At 47.5% G+C, this 23,673-nt stretch overlaps 1 protein-coding gene across 9 annotated transcripts in view; it reads left to right on the top strand.

Moving 5' to 3' along the window:
* LOC116980579 (pleckstrin homology-like domain family B member 2) overlaps positions 1-23,673 on the top strand; it is a 120,511-nt gene that overhangs the window by 25,704 nt on the left and 71,134 nt on the right. For all 9 annotated transcript variants that reach the window (XM_033032946.1, XM_033032945.1, XM_033032943.1 and 6 more), the window contains 2 exons: positions 12,430-12,549; positions 15,497-16,569. In XM_033032946.1, coding sequence (XP_032888837.1) covers positions 12,430-12,549; positions 15,497-16,569 — 1,193 coding nt within the window. The remainder of the gene's footprint in view (positions 1-12,429; positions 12,550-15,496; positions 16,570-23,673) is intronic.

Genomic DNA, 23,673 nt, shown 5'->3' with positions numbered 1-23,673 from the left:
TTCTATGCTTACGAATTGCTGGACTATATATCATCTCCTTGCCCCTTTAAATAACAATGTCTTGCTCAGCAATTCTATGTTTTAAGGCTAAACAAACGTCTTGTAAAATACAGCAACAAAGATTGAACCATGATGCAGGGATCATATAAATCTTTAAAGGGGATGTTGCTGCTAATCTGCCGATCTCTGTACTGCCCCTAGGCATAAATGGAAATAAACTTGCATGGGAATTCAGCCCACCAAATTCAATTTTACTATTTTGAAACACAATTAGAATAGTATCTATGCTGTAGGAATTTTTTGCAAATAGGATGGTTATTCCCAATGCATAAATAACTAGAGTGTTAACAGAATTTTGGTCTCAGAATCAATCCCCCGAGGTGACTGCAGATGCTGGAATCTGGAGCAAAAATAACCAAATTGCTGGGAACTCAGCAGGTCAGGCAGCATCTGTGGAGGCGGAGAGATGGTCGATGTTTGGGATGGAGATGTTTTCTGCGGTAGGTTGTGAGTGAACTAACAAGAGCGGTAAACATCTACAGGAACATACGATGGGAAATGTATCTGTCCTTGGGAATGCTGCAGGCTATGGGGGCCCCTAGTAATGCCCCTAGTAATGAAGGCAAGCATATCAAACACCTTCTTGAACATCCTATCTACTTGTGCTGCCACCTTCAGTGAGCTATGAACTTGGACTCCAAGAATCCTCTGCACATCAATGCTGTTAAGGGTCTTGCCATTAACTGTATAGTCTCTCCTGACTTTGAACCTTCCAAAGGCCAACACCTCACACTTGCTTGGGTTAAACTCCATCTGCCTTTCTCCGCCCATTTTTGCAGCTGGCCTATCTACTGCTGTATCTTCTGTCTTCGATGAAAACGCCAGATCTGAATCTGCTAGAGGCAGAGGTTTACAGTGAGAGGATGTAGGATTTATAGGCACCTGAGGGAGGGGACAACATTTTCACACAGAGGAAATATTCTCTTTGTGTACAGATACAGACTGCTGGAGTAACTCCGCAGGTTACTCCAGCACTTTGTCTATATCTTTGGCATAAACCAGCATCTGCTGTTCTTGTTTCTGTATGTGTATGTTCCATTGGAAGTGGTAGAGGTGGGTACAGGTATGACATTAAAAAGTTGTTTTATCAGTTATACGGGTAGGACAGGTTTGGAGGGGATGGAGCAGTCGTAGGCAAATTCGACTAGCTCAGATAGGTAACTTGATTGGCGTGGATGTGTTTTGTTTAAGCGTCCTTTCTGTGTCGTACAACTCTATGACTCTATGATGCACCCTCATGGTGACCGAGTCCGATCTTCACACTGACATCTTCAGTCGTATTTGTGGCACTACAGTTGTTCTTCAAACAGACCTAACAGCTTGGAAATGGGAATCCATGAGGAGCTGTGAACCATCAGCAGCAGCAGCAGAATGGTTCACCACCACAATTTCCCAAATGCAGCAGATCCCTTAATATGCCATTAATGCAGGTCCAAATAAGCAGTTCTTTTGAAAATTGTTGCAATTTGGTGCAGCCCCTGCAGAGTTTAGAGCTCTTCATGGAAAGGAAGTTCAAGGACTGAATTTGAACCAGGGCTAATGGGCATAGGTTTAAGGTGAGAGGGAAAAGATTTAATAAGAACCTGAGGGGCAGCCTTTCCCTACAGAGGATGGTGGGCATATGGAACAAGCTGCCAGAGGAAGTGGAAGAGGAGGGTACAATAGCAACATGTAAAATATAGTTGGAAAGGTGCATTGATAGGTAAGGTTTGGAGGATTATGTGTCAAAACAGACAAATGGGAATAGCTAAGATGGTGCATTCTGGTCGTCATGGATGAGTTGGGCCAAAGGGCCTGTTTCCGTGCTCTGTGACTATACCTTGTTTGGTAGTTAAGGGTGAAACTGTCTAGTCCGGCATTCTATGGTCTGGCATGTTTTGAATTGCAGTTCAGATCTGTACTACTGCTGAACTACTTCTAACTGAGACCTAAACTTATCTAAAATCTGTCTAGTCAGTTCCTAATTAATCTACCAGAGTAAGTTCTGTGGACAGCGTTTGCCATTTATGTAAACTTTGGGTTGTGCACAGTTCTTGAAATCCTCAGATGACCCAGGAGTAACTATACTTAGAAAAGAACAGTTCTCCTGCTCAGAGGGAGATAGCCGAGGGTCATTTCTGTGGCCTGAATTTTTTGTGGTCCGGCGCCAATCAGATACAAAGGGTACCGGATGACAGAGTTTCAACATGTACTCTCCATGCTGTGGCAGGAAGTTGTGGTTCAAATCCCACTCTAGACATGGACAGAAAAATCTAGGTTTACACCAGTCCCGATAAATCATGAGTGTGGACTGCAGGGCAGGAGAGATGTTAAATGAAGACCTTGTCTGTTGTCAAATGTACTCTGGCAGTATTTCTATGTAGGATGGGGGACTTTCCCCATAGGCCTGGCCAATATTTATCCTTGAGGTAACATGCTAATATCTTGGAAGTGCCTCGGGATGCCAAGGGTGCCTCGGGTTCACTCTATTGAATAATATTGAAATTCAATAGAACATAGAACAGTACATTGCAGGATCGGGTGCTTCGGCCGACGTTTGTGCCGAACATGATGCCAAGTTAAATTGATCTAATCCGCTTGTACTTAATCCATATCCCGCTATTCCCTGCACTTCCATGTGCCTATCCAAAAATCTCTTAAATGCCACTATCGTATCTGCCTCCATCACCAACCTTGGCAGCGCGCTCCAGGCTCCCACAACTCTCTGTGTAAATAACTTGCCCCGCACATCTCCATTAAAGTTTCCCCCTGTCATCTTATAACTATGCCCTCTAGTGTTAGCCGTTTTCACCCTGGGGAAAAAGGTTCTGACTATCTACCCTATCTATGCTTCACATAATTTTATATACTTCTCTCAAGTCTCACATCAACCTCCGACATTCCAGCAAAAACAATCCTATCCAACCCCTCCCTGCACCTTAAACCTTCTAATCCAGAGGCCTCTGCAGCCTCTCCAAAGCCTCTACATCTTTCTTGAAATGGTGCAACCAGAACTGCATGCAATGTGACCTAACAAAGGACCTACAGAGGTGCATCATTGCTTCCTAATTTTTACATTCAATGTCCCTGGTAATGAAGGCAAGCATATCAAACACCTTCTTAACGATCCTATCTACTTGTGCTGCCACCTTCAGTGAGCTATGAACTTGGACTCCAAGAATCCTCAGCAGATCAATGCTGTTAAGGGTCTTGCCATTAACTGTGTAGTCTCTCCTGACTTTGAACCTTCCAAAGGCAAACACCTCACATTTGCTTGGGTTAAACTCCATCTGCCATTTCTCTGCCCATTTTTGCAGCTGGTCTATATCCTGCTGTATCTTCTGTCTTCTATGATAACGCCAGATCTGAATCCATATGACCAAGTCATCATGAATAGCATACATCTTAATCTTCTGGACCAGCCAACTATGAGGGGCATTATCAAAAGCCTTACTAATATCCATGTATACCACATCCACTGTCCTAACTTCATCAATCTCCTCCCCACCTCCTCAAAAAAAAACAATCAAGTTAGTGAAACACGACCTGTCACATACAAAGTTGTGCTGGCTATCCCTAGTTAGCCATTCTCTTCCAAATAGGGTATATTTAATCTCACCACAAAAGGCCCAAGGTTGAGTTGAGGGTTGTTTCCAGTTTTTAATGCATGGTCCAGATAGATAAGAAGTATGGAGATGAAAGATGATGCGGATGCTGGAGTCCTGAGCAAAAAACACAAAGTGCTGGTGGAACTCAATGGGCCAGGCAGCATCTGTGGAGGGAAATAGACAATTGAAGTTTTGGGTAGATATCTTTCTTCAGACTGATGGAGATAAAAGGTGAGGAGAAGGGATGGGGCAAATGTCAGGTGGATTCAGTAATCCACCTGACATTTAAGTTGGGGGTGGTTGCAGTATGTTCAGTTTAGTTTATTGTCATGTGTACCGAGGTACAGTGAAAAGCTTTTTGTTGCATGCTAACCAGTTATCAGAAACACAATACATGATTACAATTGATCCATTTACAGGTATATGTGTTCCTTTCCCCTTCTCCACCTCCTGCTGCTCATCGCCCACCTCTATTGCCCAGGTCTCCTAACCCCTTCTCTTCCCATCCACCCTACATTTCACTCCACGCCCTTCTTTCTTAACAAATTCCACTGTCTGCAGCCATTTGTCTTTCCACTTATTATCTCCAGCATTGTAACTATCATTGCACTTTTCCCCACCCGATCCAGTGCCAATCAATCTCTTCCCGCCTGGTATATCTTGCCAGCTTAGGCCCCATCCTTCCCCCTTGCCTCTCTCGACCAATTTTCATCCTTCTACTCCATCATTCTGAAGAAGGATCCCAACCTGAAATGTCACTTGCTCATTCCCTCCCCAGATGCTGCTTGACCTGCTGGGTTCCTCCAGTCTTTATTTTTGGAACAGAACCATGTTTGGCTGACTCTTGGTTTAACTCCAGTTGTACAACATTTCACTATCCTTCTCTTGCTTGTTCATTTGTAAGACCGAGCAGCATGTTCTTGCTGTGTGTCCAGTGGAATTAATCCATTCCAGAGTCGTAGATAAGATCCCTCTGTTGTTTATGCATGGTCACAGCCTGATTTTAGTGCATCAATAAATAACACAGTTGGAACCTGCTTAAAATAAAATGTAGGGCCTCTATCCCGTGGATATGTGTGTATCTGAGGCTCATCAGCAGCTTATGTCTGACACTTACTCAAAGAGTTTTCTTCAGTTCCTTGCTAAATTCCAATTGTGCTGCAAAACAAACTGACCTTTGACCATGGTTCTGAAAGCCGATGTGAGTGTGGGGGTGGATTGGGGCCTGGAAAGTGATGGGCCCGTCTACGCACGTTGACTCCTTGCCCTGGATTAATTCTGTTCCTTAAAGCTGGGCTCTGGATGTAGAGGGGATGTTGGGGCAGCTCCAGAGTTTAAAGAATGTTGATTTGTCAGATGCACTGAATGGGAACTGGAACAATGAAATTCTTTCTTTGCTGCAGCTTTATAGGCACATCAGACACAACAATAAATATACGATAAATTATCAATTGTTCTCGCTCATGATAGTAGTTTAGTTTAGTTTAGATGTGTGCCCACCGAGTCTGCACTGACCCGCGATCCCCACACATTAACACTATCCGACACGCAGTCGGGACAATTTACAATTTTACCGAAGCTAATAACCTACAAACTTGTACATCTTTGTAGCGGGGGAAGAAACCGGAGCATCCACGCAGGTCATGGGGGTAATGTACAAACTCCGTACAGACGAGCACCCGTAGTCAGGATCGAATTGGGACTCTGCTGCTGTAAGGCAGCAACTCTACCACTGCACCGGCCTTAAAAGGCAAAAGTGCATAGAGCAGCCATTTTAGTGCGAATTCCGTGGTGTTTTGGGGCTGAGGTGGAGTTGTGCAGGGTGGTTCGAGAACCCGATGTGTTGAACCTGTTCTTGAATCTGGAGGTAATGGTTCTCAGGCCTTCTTCACAATGGGAGCAGCAAGGAGAGAGGATGGCCAAGGTGGTTAACCCAAGCGTATCCATTGCAACATGCTCTGGATATTCACCACTCTGAAGAAGAGTTTGTATTTGCTGCAGGTAAACAACCTTGTGGTGTGCTCAACTTGTGCACGGGACAATAAACTCAATTTGACTTGACTTTAAGCTACTTCCATTTATATAGGTTGCATTTCACAATCTTGGGACTTCCCAGAATACTTGGCAGTGTATGAAGTATTTTTCCAAGTATAGTCACTTTAATAATTGCGTGGGAGAAACATAATATTGAGTTCACAGAAGTAGCATTCTGATAAATGATCAAGTAGAGGCATGAAGATTTGCATGTCGGATGATATTTGAATGGGATGAAGGTACAGGAACACTCCTGGTCCTCCTACCTGAGTGTTCAGGTGGATGCTACACTGTTGGGTTTGGCAACAATGTTCATTGCTTGGAATAACAGGCTTCAGTAAAACATCTGGCCTTTCTCTGTGTAAAGTGTTCAGGCACTTCGTGTGTTGATTCCCGAGGCTCAAAGTCTCTGTGGTACCGTTACTTGTTGGAGGTATGAGCTATCCTAGGCATGGGGACAACAACATAGGGGTTGGGACCTCCGCCAAATATGGGAGAACTGAAAGAGAAGAGGTTTCGCTTTTAGAAAGATATAACGAAAAAAAAATTAGGGTCAATTATTTAAGCAGATCACTGAGAAGGGAATCCTGGGAAAGAAGTATTGGATGCAGAAAGCATGAGAAGTTTAAAATAGGTGACATTTTACCATGAAACAGAACGTAGAACAATACACCACAGGAACAGGCCCTTTGTCCGTTCCATATATGATGCCAGGTTAATTTTCGCTGCCTGCGTGTGATCCATTTCCCTCCATGTTCTGGCTTTGACTTTGACTTTGACATCGGGAGAAGAATGGAGAGCAGGGGAGAGACAAGACAAGACTTTGCCTTCCATCACAGTGAGGGGGAGATTCACTGTGATGGATGTTTGTGTGGATTGTGTTGATGTGTGTCTTGGTTCTTTTCTTGTATGACTGCAGAAACCAAATTTCGTTTGAACTTCATGTGAGGTTCAAATGACAAATAAATGGTATTGTATTGTATTGTATATCCATATGCCAGTCTTTACACATTACTATTGTAAATGCTTCCACAATTACCCTTGGGAGCGTTTTACGAACTCACCATCACTCAATCCAGGTTAGTCCAATCTCTCCTTACAGCTAATACCTGTAATCTGGCAGCATTCTAGTAAACCTCTTCTGCACCCTCTCCAAACCTCCATATTCTTCCTATGATGGGGAGACCAAAACTGTACATAATACTGTGGCCTAACCAAAACATGGCTTCCTGACTTATAAATTTAAGGTCTAGAATGAAGAAGGGAAGCATACGTATGCCTTCTTTACCACTATATTTAATTGCGATACAATTTTCAAGGAATTACGTATTTGGACCCCAAGATCCCACTGTACATCAGTGTTGTTAAAGGCTCTGACCAATAACTGTATACTTTTACTTTTCCCCCAAAGTGCAACATCCCACACTTGTTTGGATTAAACTCCACCTGCTATTTCTCTGCCTATATCCGTAACTGAACTAAGTCATGCCGTGTCCTTGGACAGCCTTCCTCAAAGTCTGCAACTCCACTCATTTTGGTGTTGTCTCCAAAATTATTAACCAATCCAACTACATTTATGTCCAAGTTGTTTAAATATATTACAAACCACAGAGGTCCTCGCACAGGTCCCTGTGTGGAGCACCACTGGTCACAGACCTCCAGCCAATAATGCACTTCCAGCACTACCCTCTGTCTTCTATGGGCAAGCCAGTTCTGAGCCCAAACTACTAAGTCACCGTGGATCCCACACATCTTAATCTTCTGGGTCAGCTTATGATAGTGGTCTTTTTCAAATGGCTTACTAAAATCCATGTATGCAAGATCCACTGCCCCTTGCTCATCAATCCCTTTGTTACCTCCTCAAAGACCACCCGCAGACATAGCCACGCTTACTGTCCCAAATTATCCCATTGTCTTCCAAATGCGAGTAAATCCCACCCTGAAGAATCCTCTCCAGTAGCTTCCCTACTACTGATGTGAGGCTCACTAGTCCCTGTAAACTAATTTCTTGCCTTTCTCAATTACCTAGAATAGATCCTGTCATGAAGATTTATCCGCCTTGATTAATTTCAAAAGCCTATCCCCACCTCCTTCTTGATCTCAAAATGTATCGATATATCACTCACTGATTTCACGATCCTCCATGTCCTTCTCCATGGTGAATACAGATGTGAAGTACTCGTTTAAAGTCATAGAGTCATATAGCATGGAATCAGGCCCTTCGGCCCAACTTGCCCACACCAACCAACATGTCCCATCTATATTAATTTCACCTGCCTGCGTTTGGCCCATATCCCTCTAAACCTGTCCTATCCACGTACCTATCTAATTGTTTCTTGAACGTTGCGATAGTCTCTGCCTCAACTACCTCCTCTGGCAGCTCATTCCAAACATCCACCATCCTATTAAATCCTTTCTCCTTCTCCTTAAACCTATGTCTTCTGTTTCACGATTCCCCTACTCTGGGCAAGAGACTGTGCGTCTATCCAATCTATTCCTCTCATGATTTTGTACACCTCTATAAGATCACCCCTCATCCTGCTGTGCTGCAAGGAATAGAGTCCCAGCTTGTTTAATATATCTCCAGTTCAACATTTCCAAAAAATTCAACCTTTTTCAAAAGTCTTGAATCTTCAATTTAAGACTTTTGACAGGTATATGGATATGCAGGGAATAGTGGAATATGGACTCTGAGTAGGTAGATAAGAGATGGTCTTGGCACCTTGTTCAGTACAGACATCATGGGCCGAAGAGCCTATTCTATGCTGTACTGTTCTATGTTCCATGTAACCAGTGCAGGGATAAGTATGATTCGCAAGGTTAGCAGACCTATAGATTGCCTCAGCTGGAACATAAGATTTAGGCATCGTACAGTCCAGCAATAACTGATGTACAAATGCAGCTCTTGGGGAGACAGGAGCTTCATGTCAGTGCAGTACTGTCCAGAGGACCATTGATCCAGTGGCCTGAGTCTCAGTCCCATCATAGCAATTTGGATTTAAATTGGACTGATGGAATGCAGCTGGTGGAAGAAATAGTTACTTCCCCGTAAAACCACAGGGTAAACATCTTCCTCACTCGTCCTCCAGTGAAGGAAAGCTGCAATCCTTCACCAGTGTTTGTGACTCCAGACTCGCCAATGTGGCTGACTGTGCAGAGGGTGCATTGGGGGAATGGCAGAAATGCAGATTTTTAGAAACATAGAAACATAGAAATTAGGTGCAGGAGTAGGCCATTCGGCCCTTCGAGCCTGCACCGCCATTCAATATGATCATGGCTGATCATCCAACTCAGTATCCCGTACCTGCCTTCTCTCCATACACTCTGATCCCCTTAGCCACAAGGGCCACATCTAACTCCCTCTTAAATATAGCCAATGAACTGGCCTCAACAACCCTTGGCAGATAGTGGCAGATAGTTCCAGAGATTCACCACTCTCTGTGTGAAAAAAGTTTTTCTCATCTCGGTTTTAAAGGATTTCCCCCTTATCCTTAAGCTGTGACCCCTTGTCCTGGACTTCCCCAACATCGGGAACAATCTTCCTGCATCTAGCCTGTCCAACCCCTTAAGAATTTTGTAAGTTTCTATAAGATCCACTCTCAATCTCCTAAATTCTAGAGAGTATAAACCAAGTCCTTCCAGTCTTTCTTCATAAGACAGTCCTGACATCCCAGGAATCAGTCTGGTGAACCTTCTCTGCACTCCCTCTATGGCAATAATGTCCTTCCTCAGATTTGGAGACCAAAACTGTACGCAATACTCCAGGTGTGGTCTCACCAAGACCCTGTACAACTGCAGTAGAACCTCCCTGCTCCTATACTCAAATCCTTTTGCTATGAAAGCTAACATACCATTCACTTTCTTCACTGCCTGCTGCACCTGCATGCCTACTTTCAATGACTGGTGTACCATGGCACCCAGGTCTCGCTGCATCTCCCCTTTTCCTAATCGGCCATCATTTAGATAATAGTCTGCTTTCCTGTTTTTGCCACCAAAATGGATAACCTCACATTTATCCACATTATACTGCATCTGCCAAACATTTGCCCACTCACCCAGCCTATCCAAGTCACCTTGCAGTCTCCTAGCATCCTCCTCACAGCTAACACTGCCCCCCAGCTTAGTGTCATCCGCAAACTTGGAGATATTGCCTTCAATTCCCTCATCCAGATCGTTAATATATATTGTAAATAGCTGGGGTCCCAGCACTGAGCCTTGCGGTACCCCACTAGTCACTGCCCGCCATTATGAAAAGGACCCGTTTACTCCTACTCTTTGATTCCTGTTTGCCAGCCAGTTCTCTATCCACATCAATACTGAACCTCCAATGCCGTGTGCTTTAAGTTTGTATACTAATCTCTTATGTGGGACCTTGTCGAAAGCCTTCTGGAAGTCTAGATACACCACATCCACTGGTTCTCCCCTATCCACGCTACCTATCCTATCCATTTTTCCAGCAGTCTGCTCTTTCATCAGCTTCACGAGGGGACAGGGCAAATTCTCCAGCAACTTGCGATGAGTCAGATGCTTCTCTCAATGCACAAGCTGCTGGGTTGCTTGCACAATAGTGCGTGCCGTTATTTGGCAGCAAAGTTCCCTGCCTCTGAGAGCTGTGACAGAGGCAAGGAATTTTTCCAGGTCTGACGCGAGCATCATGTTTTCCTCTGTCTCTGACCAAATATGGTCGTGGCTGGTCTTCCTCCATGCTCCCCATGTCCTGGCCTTTTCTCTGCCTGCGAGGCCCGTTTGGGAAATGTGGGCAAGTAGGATTCTGAGGAATTCTCCCGGATTTTGTTTTTGCCCTGCCGTCTCCCAGATTTCAGAAGCCGTGATTTTAACTCGAGAAAGGAAATTGACGTTTAAAGGCAGCTTTGGCAAACAGAACAGAAGTAAACATCTGGTGTGTCTGGAGAAGATGGAATGTTTTCCAGATGTCTGGGACAGGATGGATAAATTATAAACTTTTCCCGCAAGGGTTCAGTAGGCGAGGTTCGATGCAGCAACATTTTTCACCAGCACAGTTGTTTCAGGGGAGCTGATAATCAGGGCTGGGTGATATTCACCAGGCAGGTCTCTGTCTGCTAGGAATTAAAAATCAAAGAGCTGCAGATCCTGAGAACCCAGAGTGAAAACAGACAATGCTCAAAACATTTAGCAGGTCAGACAGTGTCTGTGGAGAGAGAAACATGTAACGTTTCAGGTCGGAGACTGCCTTGGTGCAATCTTTACATAAAGGGAAATAGCTAACAAAACACAAGCCTTTCTGGGGGGTGCTGGTCCTGATTTCCTCACACACCTGCTTGGTCTTCTGAGTGTTTCCAAAATGTACCACTTTATTTCCTTCACTGGGCAGTGGCATCCTCCAATTCCTCACCTCTTTCACCAAACCATGTTTTACAATTTACTAGTGCTTATTCCCAGAAAATCATGGTACAGTTGGAGCCTGCTGACCAGATTTCCCAGGGTGCTGAAGGATGCCACTGCCCATGTGGCCTTTGCTGTGAGTTGGTTTGTAAAGCAAGGAGTTGTATTGTTGATGAGACCAATGGGAAGACGTTGGGGAAGGTGCGGTCAGTCTGTGAGTGAGGCCCGGGGTCTGGAAGCTGGTTTGTCAGGAGCCTTGTTGCCGGGTCACTCCTTTGAACCTTTGTACCCCTTCGCTCCCTTGTACCCATGTCACTCCCACTTTTTTGTTCCTCTGTTACTCTCTGTATCCCGCAACTCCCTCGTTCCCCTGTCATTGCATCATTCCCAATCACTCTTTTGTTCACCCGTCACTCCCTTGCTCCCCATTACCCCTCCATTCCTTTACTCCCTCATTTCCCTGCCATTCCCTCATTCCTGTCACTCCCACATTCCTGGTCACCACTCATTCTGGTGTACATGCCCAGGCTCAGGTGATTGCACTCTCCTTGGTTGCTTCTCTCGCAGGTGGGGGTCCAGATTTGCCGCTGCCTACACCGGTGAATTACTGTTGTTTATTTATCTTTTGGGGGAATGTGGGGATGAGTTCAATTACTGCCCTTCTTTAATTGCCCATGAAAAGGCGTGCGGCAGACAGCACTGGTCCCACTGCCACCTCAAAGTGGAGTGAAGTGACAACCACACTGGTGGGGGTGGTAGGAGGGACCAGCTGAAGACTGGACATCCTTCCCCTGAGTCTTTATTCGCAGTCCAGCAGTTTCACGGTCACCATTGCAAATACTTTAAACAATATATAATTTCTATTTATTTAATGAATTGAATTCACATTTCACAGTATCGATGGTGGGACCTGAATGAAGTTGCATCTCTGGATCACTAGTTCAGTAACTTACTGACTGCACCACCGTGACTCTGCCCCTTCTTCCACTGGAATTCAGTGAGACATTCCCTGCTCACCTCCATGTGCAGATCCCCTTCATTCCCTTTGTCTTATTTCTGTACACTGTTGATTGCTTGATTGTAACCATGTTTTGTCTTTCCGCTGGCTGGTTAGCACGCAACAAAAGCTTTCCACAACATCTCGGTACACGTGACAATAAACTAAACTAAAGTAAGAGTGCTTTAAGCTGTGCTGGCGGGATCTCATTCCTGTCCCCTCGACACTTCCACGCACGGCCAGAGGGGGCAGCCACGTGTAATTATTTTCTGGCTTTGATTCTGTAACACGATTGGTGCGGATTAATGGCTGGATGTATCTGGGTCCGATCAGGTGTCTGGCCCCTGAAGTGTCACTGATCAGTTTTCTTACCTTGACTTACTGCAGGTTGCATTCTGTGCCTGGGCCAGTCGAACTACTTTCGCTTCAACCATCCCGTGGAAGCCAAGCGGATCAAGAACATGAAGCCTGACGGTGAGGCGGTCTCCGCACCTGGTTATGTCCCAGGTAAGTGAGAATTTGGGGGTGTGGGGGTGAGCCAGAGGAGCATCAGCCTGTTGGCCATAACACTGCGGCTCCTGCCAGTGTGGTCCTGTTGTGGGAGGTCCAGCCTATTCTGGTTTCCCTTTCCTCCTCCCCTCCTCCTGCTTCCCAGGTGTATTCCAGAGGCCATATTCCGGAGACTCATGGTCATATCCTGATCAAGACCAGACTTCATCTCCCCATCAGTCAGCATGTTCAGAGCCTCGCTCACTGGAATCCATCCTCTCCTCCCTGAGCTGAGAGCTTCCCCTGGTTTCAGATGCCTAGAACAAGTCAGACCATCTTGCCTGATGTTTGGAACCAGCTCAGTATTCACTCAGTGCTGACAAACAGAAATGTAGGAAGGGCCAATGATGGGGGAAGGTGCTCAACAAATGTAATTAGCGAAGAACAATGAACATTGTTGATTGAGTACTGCGCATAGTCTGAAAGGTCAGAGTTCAAGTGCTGTTCCATTGGTCAGTACAGTGGTGCAGCTGTCGAACTGCTGCTTCACTGCTCCATAGACCCCGACTCAATCCCCACTGCATGTGTTACCTCTGGGCGCTCAGATTTCTACCCATGTCCCAAAGACGTGCAGATCGGTAGGTTAATTGGCCGCTAAAAATGGGTGAGTAGGTGAGGGGGAGTGGCGTTGGTAGGATTTGTGTGGAAGGGTGACATTTGTTCCCCTTATTGCAGAGGTGGAGGGAGTTTGTCCTAAGAGTTAATGCCAACTTTTGATCAATCAAATAACTTATTTCCCTCCAACCTATTAAGATACCCATTGATGCTTCTCTCATCACCTACCAAGTTAGGTTTCAGGTAGGGTTAATAGAACCCCTGCTATGGAATAACCGGTCACTGGTTAATGTGACCCTGTACAATGACTGAGCCGGTCGCTGGCTAATGACTAATGGGTGAATCATTGAGCTTGGAATCAGCCCAACTCATCCAGGCTGACCAAGGTGTCCCATCCAAGCTGGTCCCATTTGTCCATGCCTGGATTAGATATCCCTCTGAACTTTTTCTATCCATGTATCTGACCAAACGATATTTAAATGTTATTGTACCTGCCTCAACTATTTAGTCTTGCAGCACATTTTATATACCTACCACCCTCTGTGTGAAAAGTTCGCCCATCTGGTTACTATTAAATCTTTTCCTTCTCATCTTAAACCCATGCCCTCTAGCTCTTATTCCGTACCTTGGGAAAAAGACTCTGCGTTCACCATAACTAATGCCCTCATGATTTTATGACCTCTTTAAGATCACTGCTCAATCTCCAGCACTCCAAGGATAAAGCCATAGTCTGCCCAATTTTGTTGTCTCTGTACTGTACATTGCACAATGACAATAAATTTGAATCTGAATCTGATCTGAATGTCACCTGGCAGCACAAGCCCTCAAGACCTGGCAGAAGCCTCTCTACACTCATTCCAACTTAATGACCAAAACTGAACACAATACTCCAAGTCTCGTGCAACTGTAATATAATGTCCATAGAACTTAGTTCTATGACTGCTAAAGACCAACATGTCAAATGCCATCTCTGCCCTATCTACCTATGATGCCACATTCAGGGAATGTACTTGTACTCGTAGATCTCTCTGCTCGATCACATTCCCCAGGGCTCTCCCGTTCACAGTGAAGGTCCATTTCAAAATGCAACACCTGACACTCATCTGAATTAAACTTCATTTGCTATTTCTTGGATCATTTGCCCAGCTAATCAAGATCCTACTGTAATTCTTGATAACCATTTTCATTGTCTACAATACCACCTATTTTAATGTTATCAACAAATGTTACCAATCCTACCCTGTACATTTTCATCCAATTTATAGATGTCAAACAGCAATAGACCCAGCATCATTCCCTAAGGCACTCCGCTAGTCAGGTCTCCAGTCCGAAAATCAACCCACCACGACCACCCTCTGTTTCCTTCAATGAAGCCAATGATTGACTCAACTAGGTCTCTCTGAACCCCATACAATCTAACCTTCCAGAACAGCCCCCCACGCAGAACCTTATCAAAGGCTGCTGTGCATGTCGACCACATCTACTGGATTCATCAGTCTTCTTCATAACCTCTTAAAAAACCCCAATATAATTTGTGAGACACGATCTCCCATGGACAAAACCTTGTTGACTATTCCTATCAAACTGTCTTCCCAACTTGCTTGTATATCTTATGCCTCAGAATCCTCCCCAGTTTGTTTTTTGCAGCCATACCTAAATAGAAGTACAGCATTAGCTCTGCTGCAGTCTTCAAGCACCTCACCCATGTTTATGATTCATATATCTGAACCAGTGTTCCTGCAATTTTTCTCTAGCTTACTACAGCATCTTACAACGTACCTAATCAGGCCTAGGAGATTTATCTACCATATATTTTAGGGCATGCAGCATCTCCGCGACTGTTTTACTTTCCCAAGTTCCCTAGTCTTTATGTCCTATTCTCCTGCGGCTCCACACAGAGATGGCCACTTTGGTTTCTGAGGGGTCCCATTCTCCTTCTAGTTACCCTTACTCTCTTAATATATAAACAAAATCTCTTGGAACTTTAATTTTGACCTTTAACTTGTGAATCAGCCCTGTCCTTATACATTTTTAAAGCTAATAGAACAAGGAACAGTACAGTACACAAACAGATCCCTCGGGGGTGGGGGGGGGGGGGGGGGGGTGGAGATCCCTTGGTGGGTAGATCCCTCAGTGGGTGGATCCCTCGGGGGAGTAGATCCCTCAGTGGGTAGATCCCTCAGTGGGTAGATCCCTCGGTGGGTAGTTCCCTCGGTGGGGTCGCCTCCCTTTGGTGGGGATGATGTGCGATGTGTTCCTTGGCTGCACGGTGGACCTCCCTGCCCCGTGTTGAGGACAGGCAACGATGGGCAGTTCCGAACCGCTCCTGACTCCTTGTCATTCCTGGCAGGTCATCCACACCAGGGACACCTCCCGCCTCTCGGGCCGGGAGCAGGCCGTGGACACTCGGATCATGACGCCTTCACCGCTGTGGCCTGGAGCACGAAGACTGCCCGGCGTGGGTTCCGCGGTGTGGAGGGGGCGACCCTGCCCTCCGGATGTCCCTCGCCCCCGCTCACCCTTCCCCACTTGCCCCTGGCCGGCGGCTCCCAGCGGCCCCTCCTCGCTGGCTCACCCGGCCTGCTGACCCCACCGAGCAGCCCCCCCTCGCCTGCCCCCTCCCCCACTGACGGCCGCTGGGGGAGGAGGCCGGAGCAATGGGCCGGGCAGAGGAGAGAGGCGCTGGCCTATGGGAGCCCCTTCACGGAGGCTCCTCCCCGGCCTGGCACCTGGGAGGACGGCCTGTCGTCGGGGAGAGGCAGTCTGGGTGCTCGGGCCTTGGGCGGCCGCGGGCGGGAGTCGGCCAGCATGCCCTCCAGCCCCAGGATGGCCCGCAGGCTACACCCCCTGCCCAGCCCCACCGAGTACTGGTACCCAGGGCAGGACAGGGCCGTCCTCAATGGGGCCCTCGGAGTGGGGCCCACAGCCAGGCCCTCCGCCGGGCTTAGCCTCCGACAGGCAGCGCTCCACAGCCGCTCCATGCCCCGGCTAGCCGAGGCCCAGCTGATGCCCTTCACAGGAAACTCGGAGGTGCCCGGCATCCCGAGTCCCAGGTACTTCCCACTGCCCGTGAAGGAATTCCACTGCCCCCGGCCCAGCCCGGCGCTCCGGGCTCATCTCGGCTCGGAGCCCGAGGATCCCGGCGAGTTCCCGGGCTTCAGGAGCCCCTGGCAAGTGGCCCCCGCCTCACATGGGAGGGAGGGCCGGAGCGCCGTTCACAACGGCCTGGGGGTGGAGCAGCCAGCCTGGAGCAGGAGTGTCCCCAGCAGCCCACTGCACTTCCAAGGTCGCCCCTCCATATCACCCGCCTTCCGAGCCCGCACCAACAGCGTCAGCTCACTGGGCGGCAACGAGGAGGAGCTGGCAGATTATCACCAGCGGCAGAAGGACGAGAGGCTGCGGGAGCAGGAGATGGAGCGACTGGTGAGTACAAGGACTGGCTGCACCTTTGTGACCCACCTGCCTTTGGGCAGTTGGAGCCTCTGCCTCCCTTATCCAGCGACCCTGGTTCGATCCCAACCTCGGCTCTAAATGGGTGGAGTTTGCATGTTCTCTCTGTGGTCAGCTGGGCTTCCCCCGGGTGCTCGACTTTACTCCCACATTTCCACGACTTGCGGATCGGTAGGTTAATTGGCTGCTGTAAATTGCCTCCAGTTTGTCGGTGACGGGGTGTTGATGAGATGAGAATGTGAAAGAGAATGGGTTTTAGGAATAACGCTGTTGGAAAATAAAGATTCATTATGCTGTAAACACTCAGTAGGCCAGACAGCATCTGTGGAGAGAGAGAGAGAGAGAGGGTGAACGTTTTGGGTCGTGCAACTGGGAAATACAGAGTTCATATTCAATAGGAGAGGGTTGGGAGGGACAGGTAGAGCAAAGGGAATGTCTGTGATAGTCACTAATGGGAATGCTCTGGGGACTAGCATGGCATGGATGGGCTGAAGGGCACCTCAGCCAATGCTGCAGTTGGAGGGGTCTCCACCAGCTTGCACGGGGCAGATTTATTTGGGCCAAAGGTGTTCACCCCCAAGTAAATAACATAATGTTAAACATGGCTCTGTATCAAAGAAGCACGAAAGATTGTTATTCTTCCAGCTGAAGTTCTGGATGTCTAGTGACCCTGTGACCCCCTGCTCCTGGATGTCCGGTGACCCTGTGTCCCCAGACCATGTGCTCAGTGAACCCTACACCCTGGTTGCCCTGTGACCCCCATGCCCAGTGACCCCCATGCCCAGTGACCCCATGCCATGGTTGTCAGGTAACCCCACACTCTGACGCTGTGCTCAGTGATTATTGGTGTAAAATACACCCCGTGCCCAATGAAGATGTCCCTGTCCATTTGTAGGAGATCATAAGAGGCATCGGGAGTTTCTGCTAGACTTCAGCCTCCAGGGAGCTCGGAAATGTGTGTGTGGGAGCACAGGAAGGAAGAGGGAGCTCGGGGTGAGAGGGAAACCCAGGAGAGTGAGGGAGCTGGGAATGAACGAGCCAGGAGCGAGGGGGGCTGGGAGTGAGGGGGGCTGGGAGTGAGGGGGCCGGGACCGAGGGGGGTGGGACTGAGGGGGCTGAGAGGCTGGGAGGGAGGGAGTGCAAGAATGCATGTGAGGGAGGTCATGTAGAGTGTATGGAGTTAGTATTTAGATCTTTTCCACCTTTAATTTTTCTGGCAAAATAATTTTTTTAACTGTTCAATACAAATGCTCTGATTCTTTCTCTCTCCCTCCCTCCTTTCTCTACCCATCTCTCTTTCTCTCACTCCGTTCCCCCTTATTATTTACCTGCCTTTCAATCCCTCTTCTTCTCCCTTTCCCTCTCTATCCCTCTTTCTCCCCCCTCTTCACCTCCCCCATTCAATCCCTCTCACTTTCCCCCTCCTTTGCTCTCTCCAACTCCTTCCATTTCCTCTCCTTCTCTCTCTTTCTCTTTCTATGCCTCTGCTCTGTCTCTTCACTTCCACCCATCTACCCCTCTCCCCTTCCCACTCTCCCTCCCAATATCCCATTCCCACTCTTTCTCACCCTCTTGCACGATCCCTCACCTTCTCCCTCCCTGACTTCCCCTCTTTCTTCCCTCCTCTCCCTCTTGCCTCTCTCTACCCCTTCCTCCACTCTCCCTCAATCCCTCTTCCTTCCTCTCTCCCCTTCCTTCTCTCTCCCTTGCCCCCTCGCTCTCTCCCTCCCATTCCATCTTTCCCCTCGCTTCCCTCTCTCCAATTCCCCTCTCCCTCTTTCTCCACCTCCATCTCCCTCTCTCCATTTCTCTGCCCTAGGTTACCTCATCCTATTCCATTGCTCAGCTGCTTTCTCCGCCTCTCTCTGTGCTCTCAGCTCTGCTGTGGATTCTGGCTCAGGAGAGAATTTGGAAGGATGTGTGTCTGGGAACACAGATTGCTGCTTCGGGCTTACTGCTGGGAATATCATTACCGGCTACTTATGGACTGAATGAAGAGAACTAATGCAGATGCAACAATGGCATTTAAGAGGCTTTTGGATAGACATGGATATGCAGGGAATGGAGGGATATGGATCACGTACAGGCTAAGGAGATTAACTTGCCATCATGTTTAGCACAGAGGTTGTGGACGGAAAGGCCTGTTCTTCTGCTGTGCTCAACTCTCCCTGCCTGGTCTTTGCTTGCTGACTAACTCCGTCACCTGTATGTTTCTCTCTATCTGCTCTCTGGTCCTTAACTCTCATGCTGTATCTGTCTGAAATTGCCTAACTTCCCCAGACTCCAGCTCAGAAGGGGAATGAGTTTTAAAGGGAGCAGTTCATCCCATGTTCAAATAAAGTCTGGCATTGCATTTTGCTATGGAGCACCTGGACATGAGTGTTGGATTTTGTGTGCGGCAGATGCCCTCTGTGCTAGTCTGTGTTTTCCATTCGGATTTGTACTGAAAACATGCAGCGGCCATAGTGTTAGGTCTGAGACTGATGTGAACCGAGGAAAATGGCAAAATGAAGGGTTTGAACTGTCGTCATGACTCATAGTGTTGCCGTTCAGAAGAGCGGACAAGTTGTCTACAGTGTGATGGTTAGCATCACACATATCACCACAAAGATGAGCTGCTCAATACTGCTGCCTTGTGAAGCCTATTCTGAAGGAGTAAGCTTGTCTGGCATGTTTGGTACTTACACACAGTGACTCCACTTAAAAATGTGGCATCAGTTGTGAAGCAACTGGGGAACCATTGAAGATGTTACTTCATGTAAATCCCACTGCCAGTTGCTTGAGTTTGCAGTCTTTAGAGCTCATCTGCTTATTGGTCTCATGGGATTTTGAGCAATATTTAGCTGTGGCAAGGAGCAGGGGTCTTACTGCTGGGCGGTGAGAGTCCTGGGCTCACATTCAGATGCAATTAAAAGTAAAAATGCCATTAAAATGATTTTATATGATTATATTTAAAAGAATGAAACAACCAGAGAATGCCTAAAATAGTGAATCAGAGTTAAATTACATTAGGCTACACTGAGGTGGGGGACGGGGTTTGAGGTGAAATACAATGGTAGAAGGGTACACGGGGGGAACTGTGTGGGGGGCACAGGGGGTGGGGTGCACCATGGGAGAGGTACACTGCGAAGTGGGGATGGCAGGGAGGGGTATGAGGGGATGGGATAGGGTTCACCAGGAGGTTGAGGGGCGCACTGGTGGCACACTGGAGGGTACGAAGAGGTATACTGGGGAGAGCAGTAAATGGGTATGGGGTTTAGTACACCAGGGAGGGATACAGAGGGAGGGATATACCAGGGGAGCCGTACACATGAGTGGTACACTCGGAGAGGGATACACTAGTGGAAGATGGGAACGGCCAGAATCTGTGGGGGTTTGTGAATTGCTGTCGGGGAGGAGTGAGGGGTTTCTGCGGTAAGACCAGGGTGAATGGGGCAGCAGTCACAGGTGTTGGTGGCGCGGACTGTGTTATGGCAGAAATTGGTGGGGGCGATCGCTGGGAATAAGCCCCCTCCTCCCTAGCCTGTCCAGGAGCAGAGAGTGTGAGGGGCTAGGACAGGGCCAGGCCTGACCCTCTCGCTACTGCCAGTGTTGAGAGTGTTGGCCGCTGGTGAATGGGAGTGCGGGGGGTGTGGGCAGGTTGTATCTGTGGGAGGGAACTTGGATGTGGTAGTGAATGGTCTGTACAAAGTTGTCCATGCTGACCAGGATGCCCAATCTTATCTAATCCCATTTGCCCGCATCTGGCATCCCTCTAAATCATTCAATAGACAATAGGTGCAGGAGTAGGCCATTTGGCCCTTCGAGCCAGCACCGCCATTCAATGTAATCATGGCTGATCATCCCCAATCAGTACCCTGTTCCTGCCTTCTCCCCATATCCCCTGACTCCGCTATTTTTAAGAGCCCTATCTAGCTCTCTCTTGAAAGCATTCTGAGAACCTGCCTCCACCGCCCTCTGAGGCAGAGAATTCCACAGAGAATTTCTACCTATGGACCTGCCCAAATATAATTTAAATGTTGTTACTGTACCTACCTCAAATACCTCATCTGGCAGCTTGTTCCATATATTCACCATCCTCTGTGTGGAAAAAGTTGCCCCTCAGGTTCCTATTTAAATCTTTACCCTCTCACCTTAAATCTCTGGCTCTTTCCACTTCTCTCATGATAACCCTGGTCCTTATCCTGAAGAGTCAACGGCTCCTGGGCATCATGTCCACGCAACACTGTAAAATCATTAATGCACCATTCTCAACAACTCTACTATCAGCCCCAGGTTCCGACGAGGTAAGCTAGCTAAAAACATAAACACAATTTGGCAACTCTGATCTTGGTTAGTGTGCAATCCTGGTCCCAGTGTCTGAACAGCAGCTTGGCAAGAGTGCTGGGAGTGTCATCACCAATGTCAAGTCAAGTCAAGTTTATTCGTCACATACACATACGAGATGTGCAGTGAAATGAAAAGTGGCAATGCTCGCGGACTTTGTGCAAAAAGACAAACAAACAAACAACCAAACAAACTATAAACACCATCATAAACACACACATATTCTTTTACATACTAAATATTGGAAGGAAAAACGTTCAGTAAAGTTAGTCCCTGGTGAGATAGGAGTCACGTTTGTCATGTCACATTTAAGAAGAAATTAGACATGTACGTGAATAGGACAAGTTTAGGGGGATATGGGCCAAATGCAGGCAAGTGGGACTAGTGTAGATGGGACACGTTGGCCAGTTGGGCTGACTGGCCTGCTTCCATGCTCTATGACTCTATTCACCCTTTGCAGGTCTTTATTCCACCATCTTTCTCTCTCTCTGCTGTTTTAACCTGGCCCCACTCCTTCCCTGGAATTTGGAAGTCCCCAGTGTAGGTATCCCATTCTTTGATGCCGCTCCAATATCCATGTTCTTCCTGCAGACAGCATTGTGTTATTAGATGGAGTGCAGACAGACTCTACCTCAACAGCCCAGTGTGGGAGAGCCCCTTCTCCTGGTCAGTAGTCTGCTGGCCCTGTACACAGGGAAACTTTATGAAGCCTCATCCTCACTGCAGTGATGGGGCTGTGGGATGGAGTGGGAATTGGGGGCATCAAGGGTGCCAGGCTTCACACACATTCCCAGTGGTCATGGAAGCATGGATTTGTGAGCCTGAGCCCTGATCTCTTCTTCCTGGAAGTGCAGATCAAAACCCTGCCTTCTCAACAAGGTGACACCCTCATTCCCCCACCAAAGGGTGCCCGCGGTCTGGAGTTGGCGGGAAAGCAAGCCAAGGGTAAAATCCAGAGCTGCATGGAGACTGCATTCAGGCCAGGTTGTGAGTAGGAGGCAGATCATTGGGAAGGAGCATGCTCGAGCGAGGAAGGAATGGGTATCCCAACACCCAGATGCCAGCCCTGCAGCTTCCCATAGCTGGCTCGCTTTGCTTCGTCAGGATGGGGAGTTGGCCAAGGGCCTCCTGTAATGGCACAAAGTATTTTGTGCCTAACTACAGATGAAGCTTACACAATTTAACCTCGTAGCTGCACAGCTTCTGTCATTGTGCAATGTGGCGCTGTTTAATGTGTGCGCCAGGATCTCTTGCACCACTGCATCTTTCACCTACTCGAGGAGGACCAAGCACATCTACAGTGGACTTCTGACTTGGGCCTCAGATGGAAATGGGAACGGCTTTACTGGAAAACTCATCAGCAGTACTTCGCAAGGTGGAGATGTTGGCTGGTCCTGTCCAGCTGAGTTTTGGATATAATTTTCCCTTCACTTCAGTCTCCTCTCTCAGTAACCCACCCCAATACAACCTGGATCATCAGATTCAACATCAGGAAGCTGGGAAATGAGTGTTATGCAGGGATTGGCATTGCTGTTCATGTGCAGGGAATGACTTCTCTTCATAAAACAAAACAAATCCTGTGGCTGCCGATAGATCGGGTGAACGGAAGCTCACAGTCCCCCTGCTCCTATTTTAGCACATCCCCTGACATCAGACTCCAGGGCTGGCCAGCTGAGGGTAATGTTACACTTGGCCAGTTGTTCAAGGGGTTTCTTCACCTCCACTTTCATTGCAAGTCCATTTAAACGCGTGAACGAGGAGATGACAGGTCTGTCTATTAGCTCACTGTACCTGGCAGATCATTGAATGGAGAGTCGAAATTGAAGCGTTTTTTATGCTGTTAATTGACTTGAAGGGAAGATTGAAAACCTGGGTGAAAAGGAAGGGGAATCAGGCATACCTGCTGATCAGTTTTTTGGTTAACTCGAGAGGGGAGACCATCAATATGAGATTTAATCCACTGGAAACCCCCAAATCAGCTTCTGAGGTGAGTCTTGGACAGTCCTGTAACAGCAGTTCATGAAGGAGCAGACAATGTTAAACCCTAAATGTTGACCACCCCTTTGCCTCCACTGATGATGCCTGGCCCACTGAGCTCCCCTTTAGCTCTCTTTAACGTGAAGTTTTATGGCAAATAAATCATTGCCTTTTCTGGGGCCTTTAACCAATAACCAGTAAAACTAATGTATGTTGGTGGTTTTATCAGAATGCAGCATAAACTGTTCCCTGGAGCTCATTTCATGGAATTCCCCTTCCTCCACTTCTGCCTGGACTCTGAATTTTCCAACTGTCCTCTGCCCTCGTTCCCAGGCAGACCGACAGACTGTTGCAAGCTCCCAAAGATGCCTCTCACTCATGAATCCTTGCAGTGATTCATTTGTGCCTGTTGGTGAAATTACTGGTGAACATTGCACTGAATGAGTGAAACTACCGGTGAACATTGCAATGAGTCAGTATCAAACTATGAGTGAGCATTGCAGTGAATCAATGAAAGCCGCTCCTGAATGGTGAAGGGAAAAGTGAGAAAAGACAAGTGAGCATTGCAGTGAATCAGTGTGAAATTACTAGTGAATGTTGCACAGAATCAGCGAGAAACTACCCGTGAACATTGCAGTGTGTTAGAGAGAAACCACTAGTGAACATTAAGTGTGTCAGTATGAAGTTACTCGTGACCATTGAAATATATCGGGAGTGAAATTCTGAGTGAATCTTGCAGTGAGTCAGTATGGAACAACTCTTGAACATCTCTCG

This window comes from Amblyraja radiata, chromosome 14 (assembly GCF_010909765.2).
Source record: "Amblyraja radiata isolate CabotCenter1 chromosome 14, sAmbRad1.1.pri, whole genome shotgun sequence".
Taxonomy (NCBI): domain Eukaryota; kingdom Metazoa; phylum Chordata; class Chondrichthyes; order Rajiformes; family Rajidae; genus Amblyraja; species Amblyraja radiata.
Note: the sequence above shows the minus strand (reverse complement) of the source record. Positions and strands in the feature narration are given on the sequence as shown.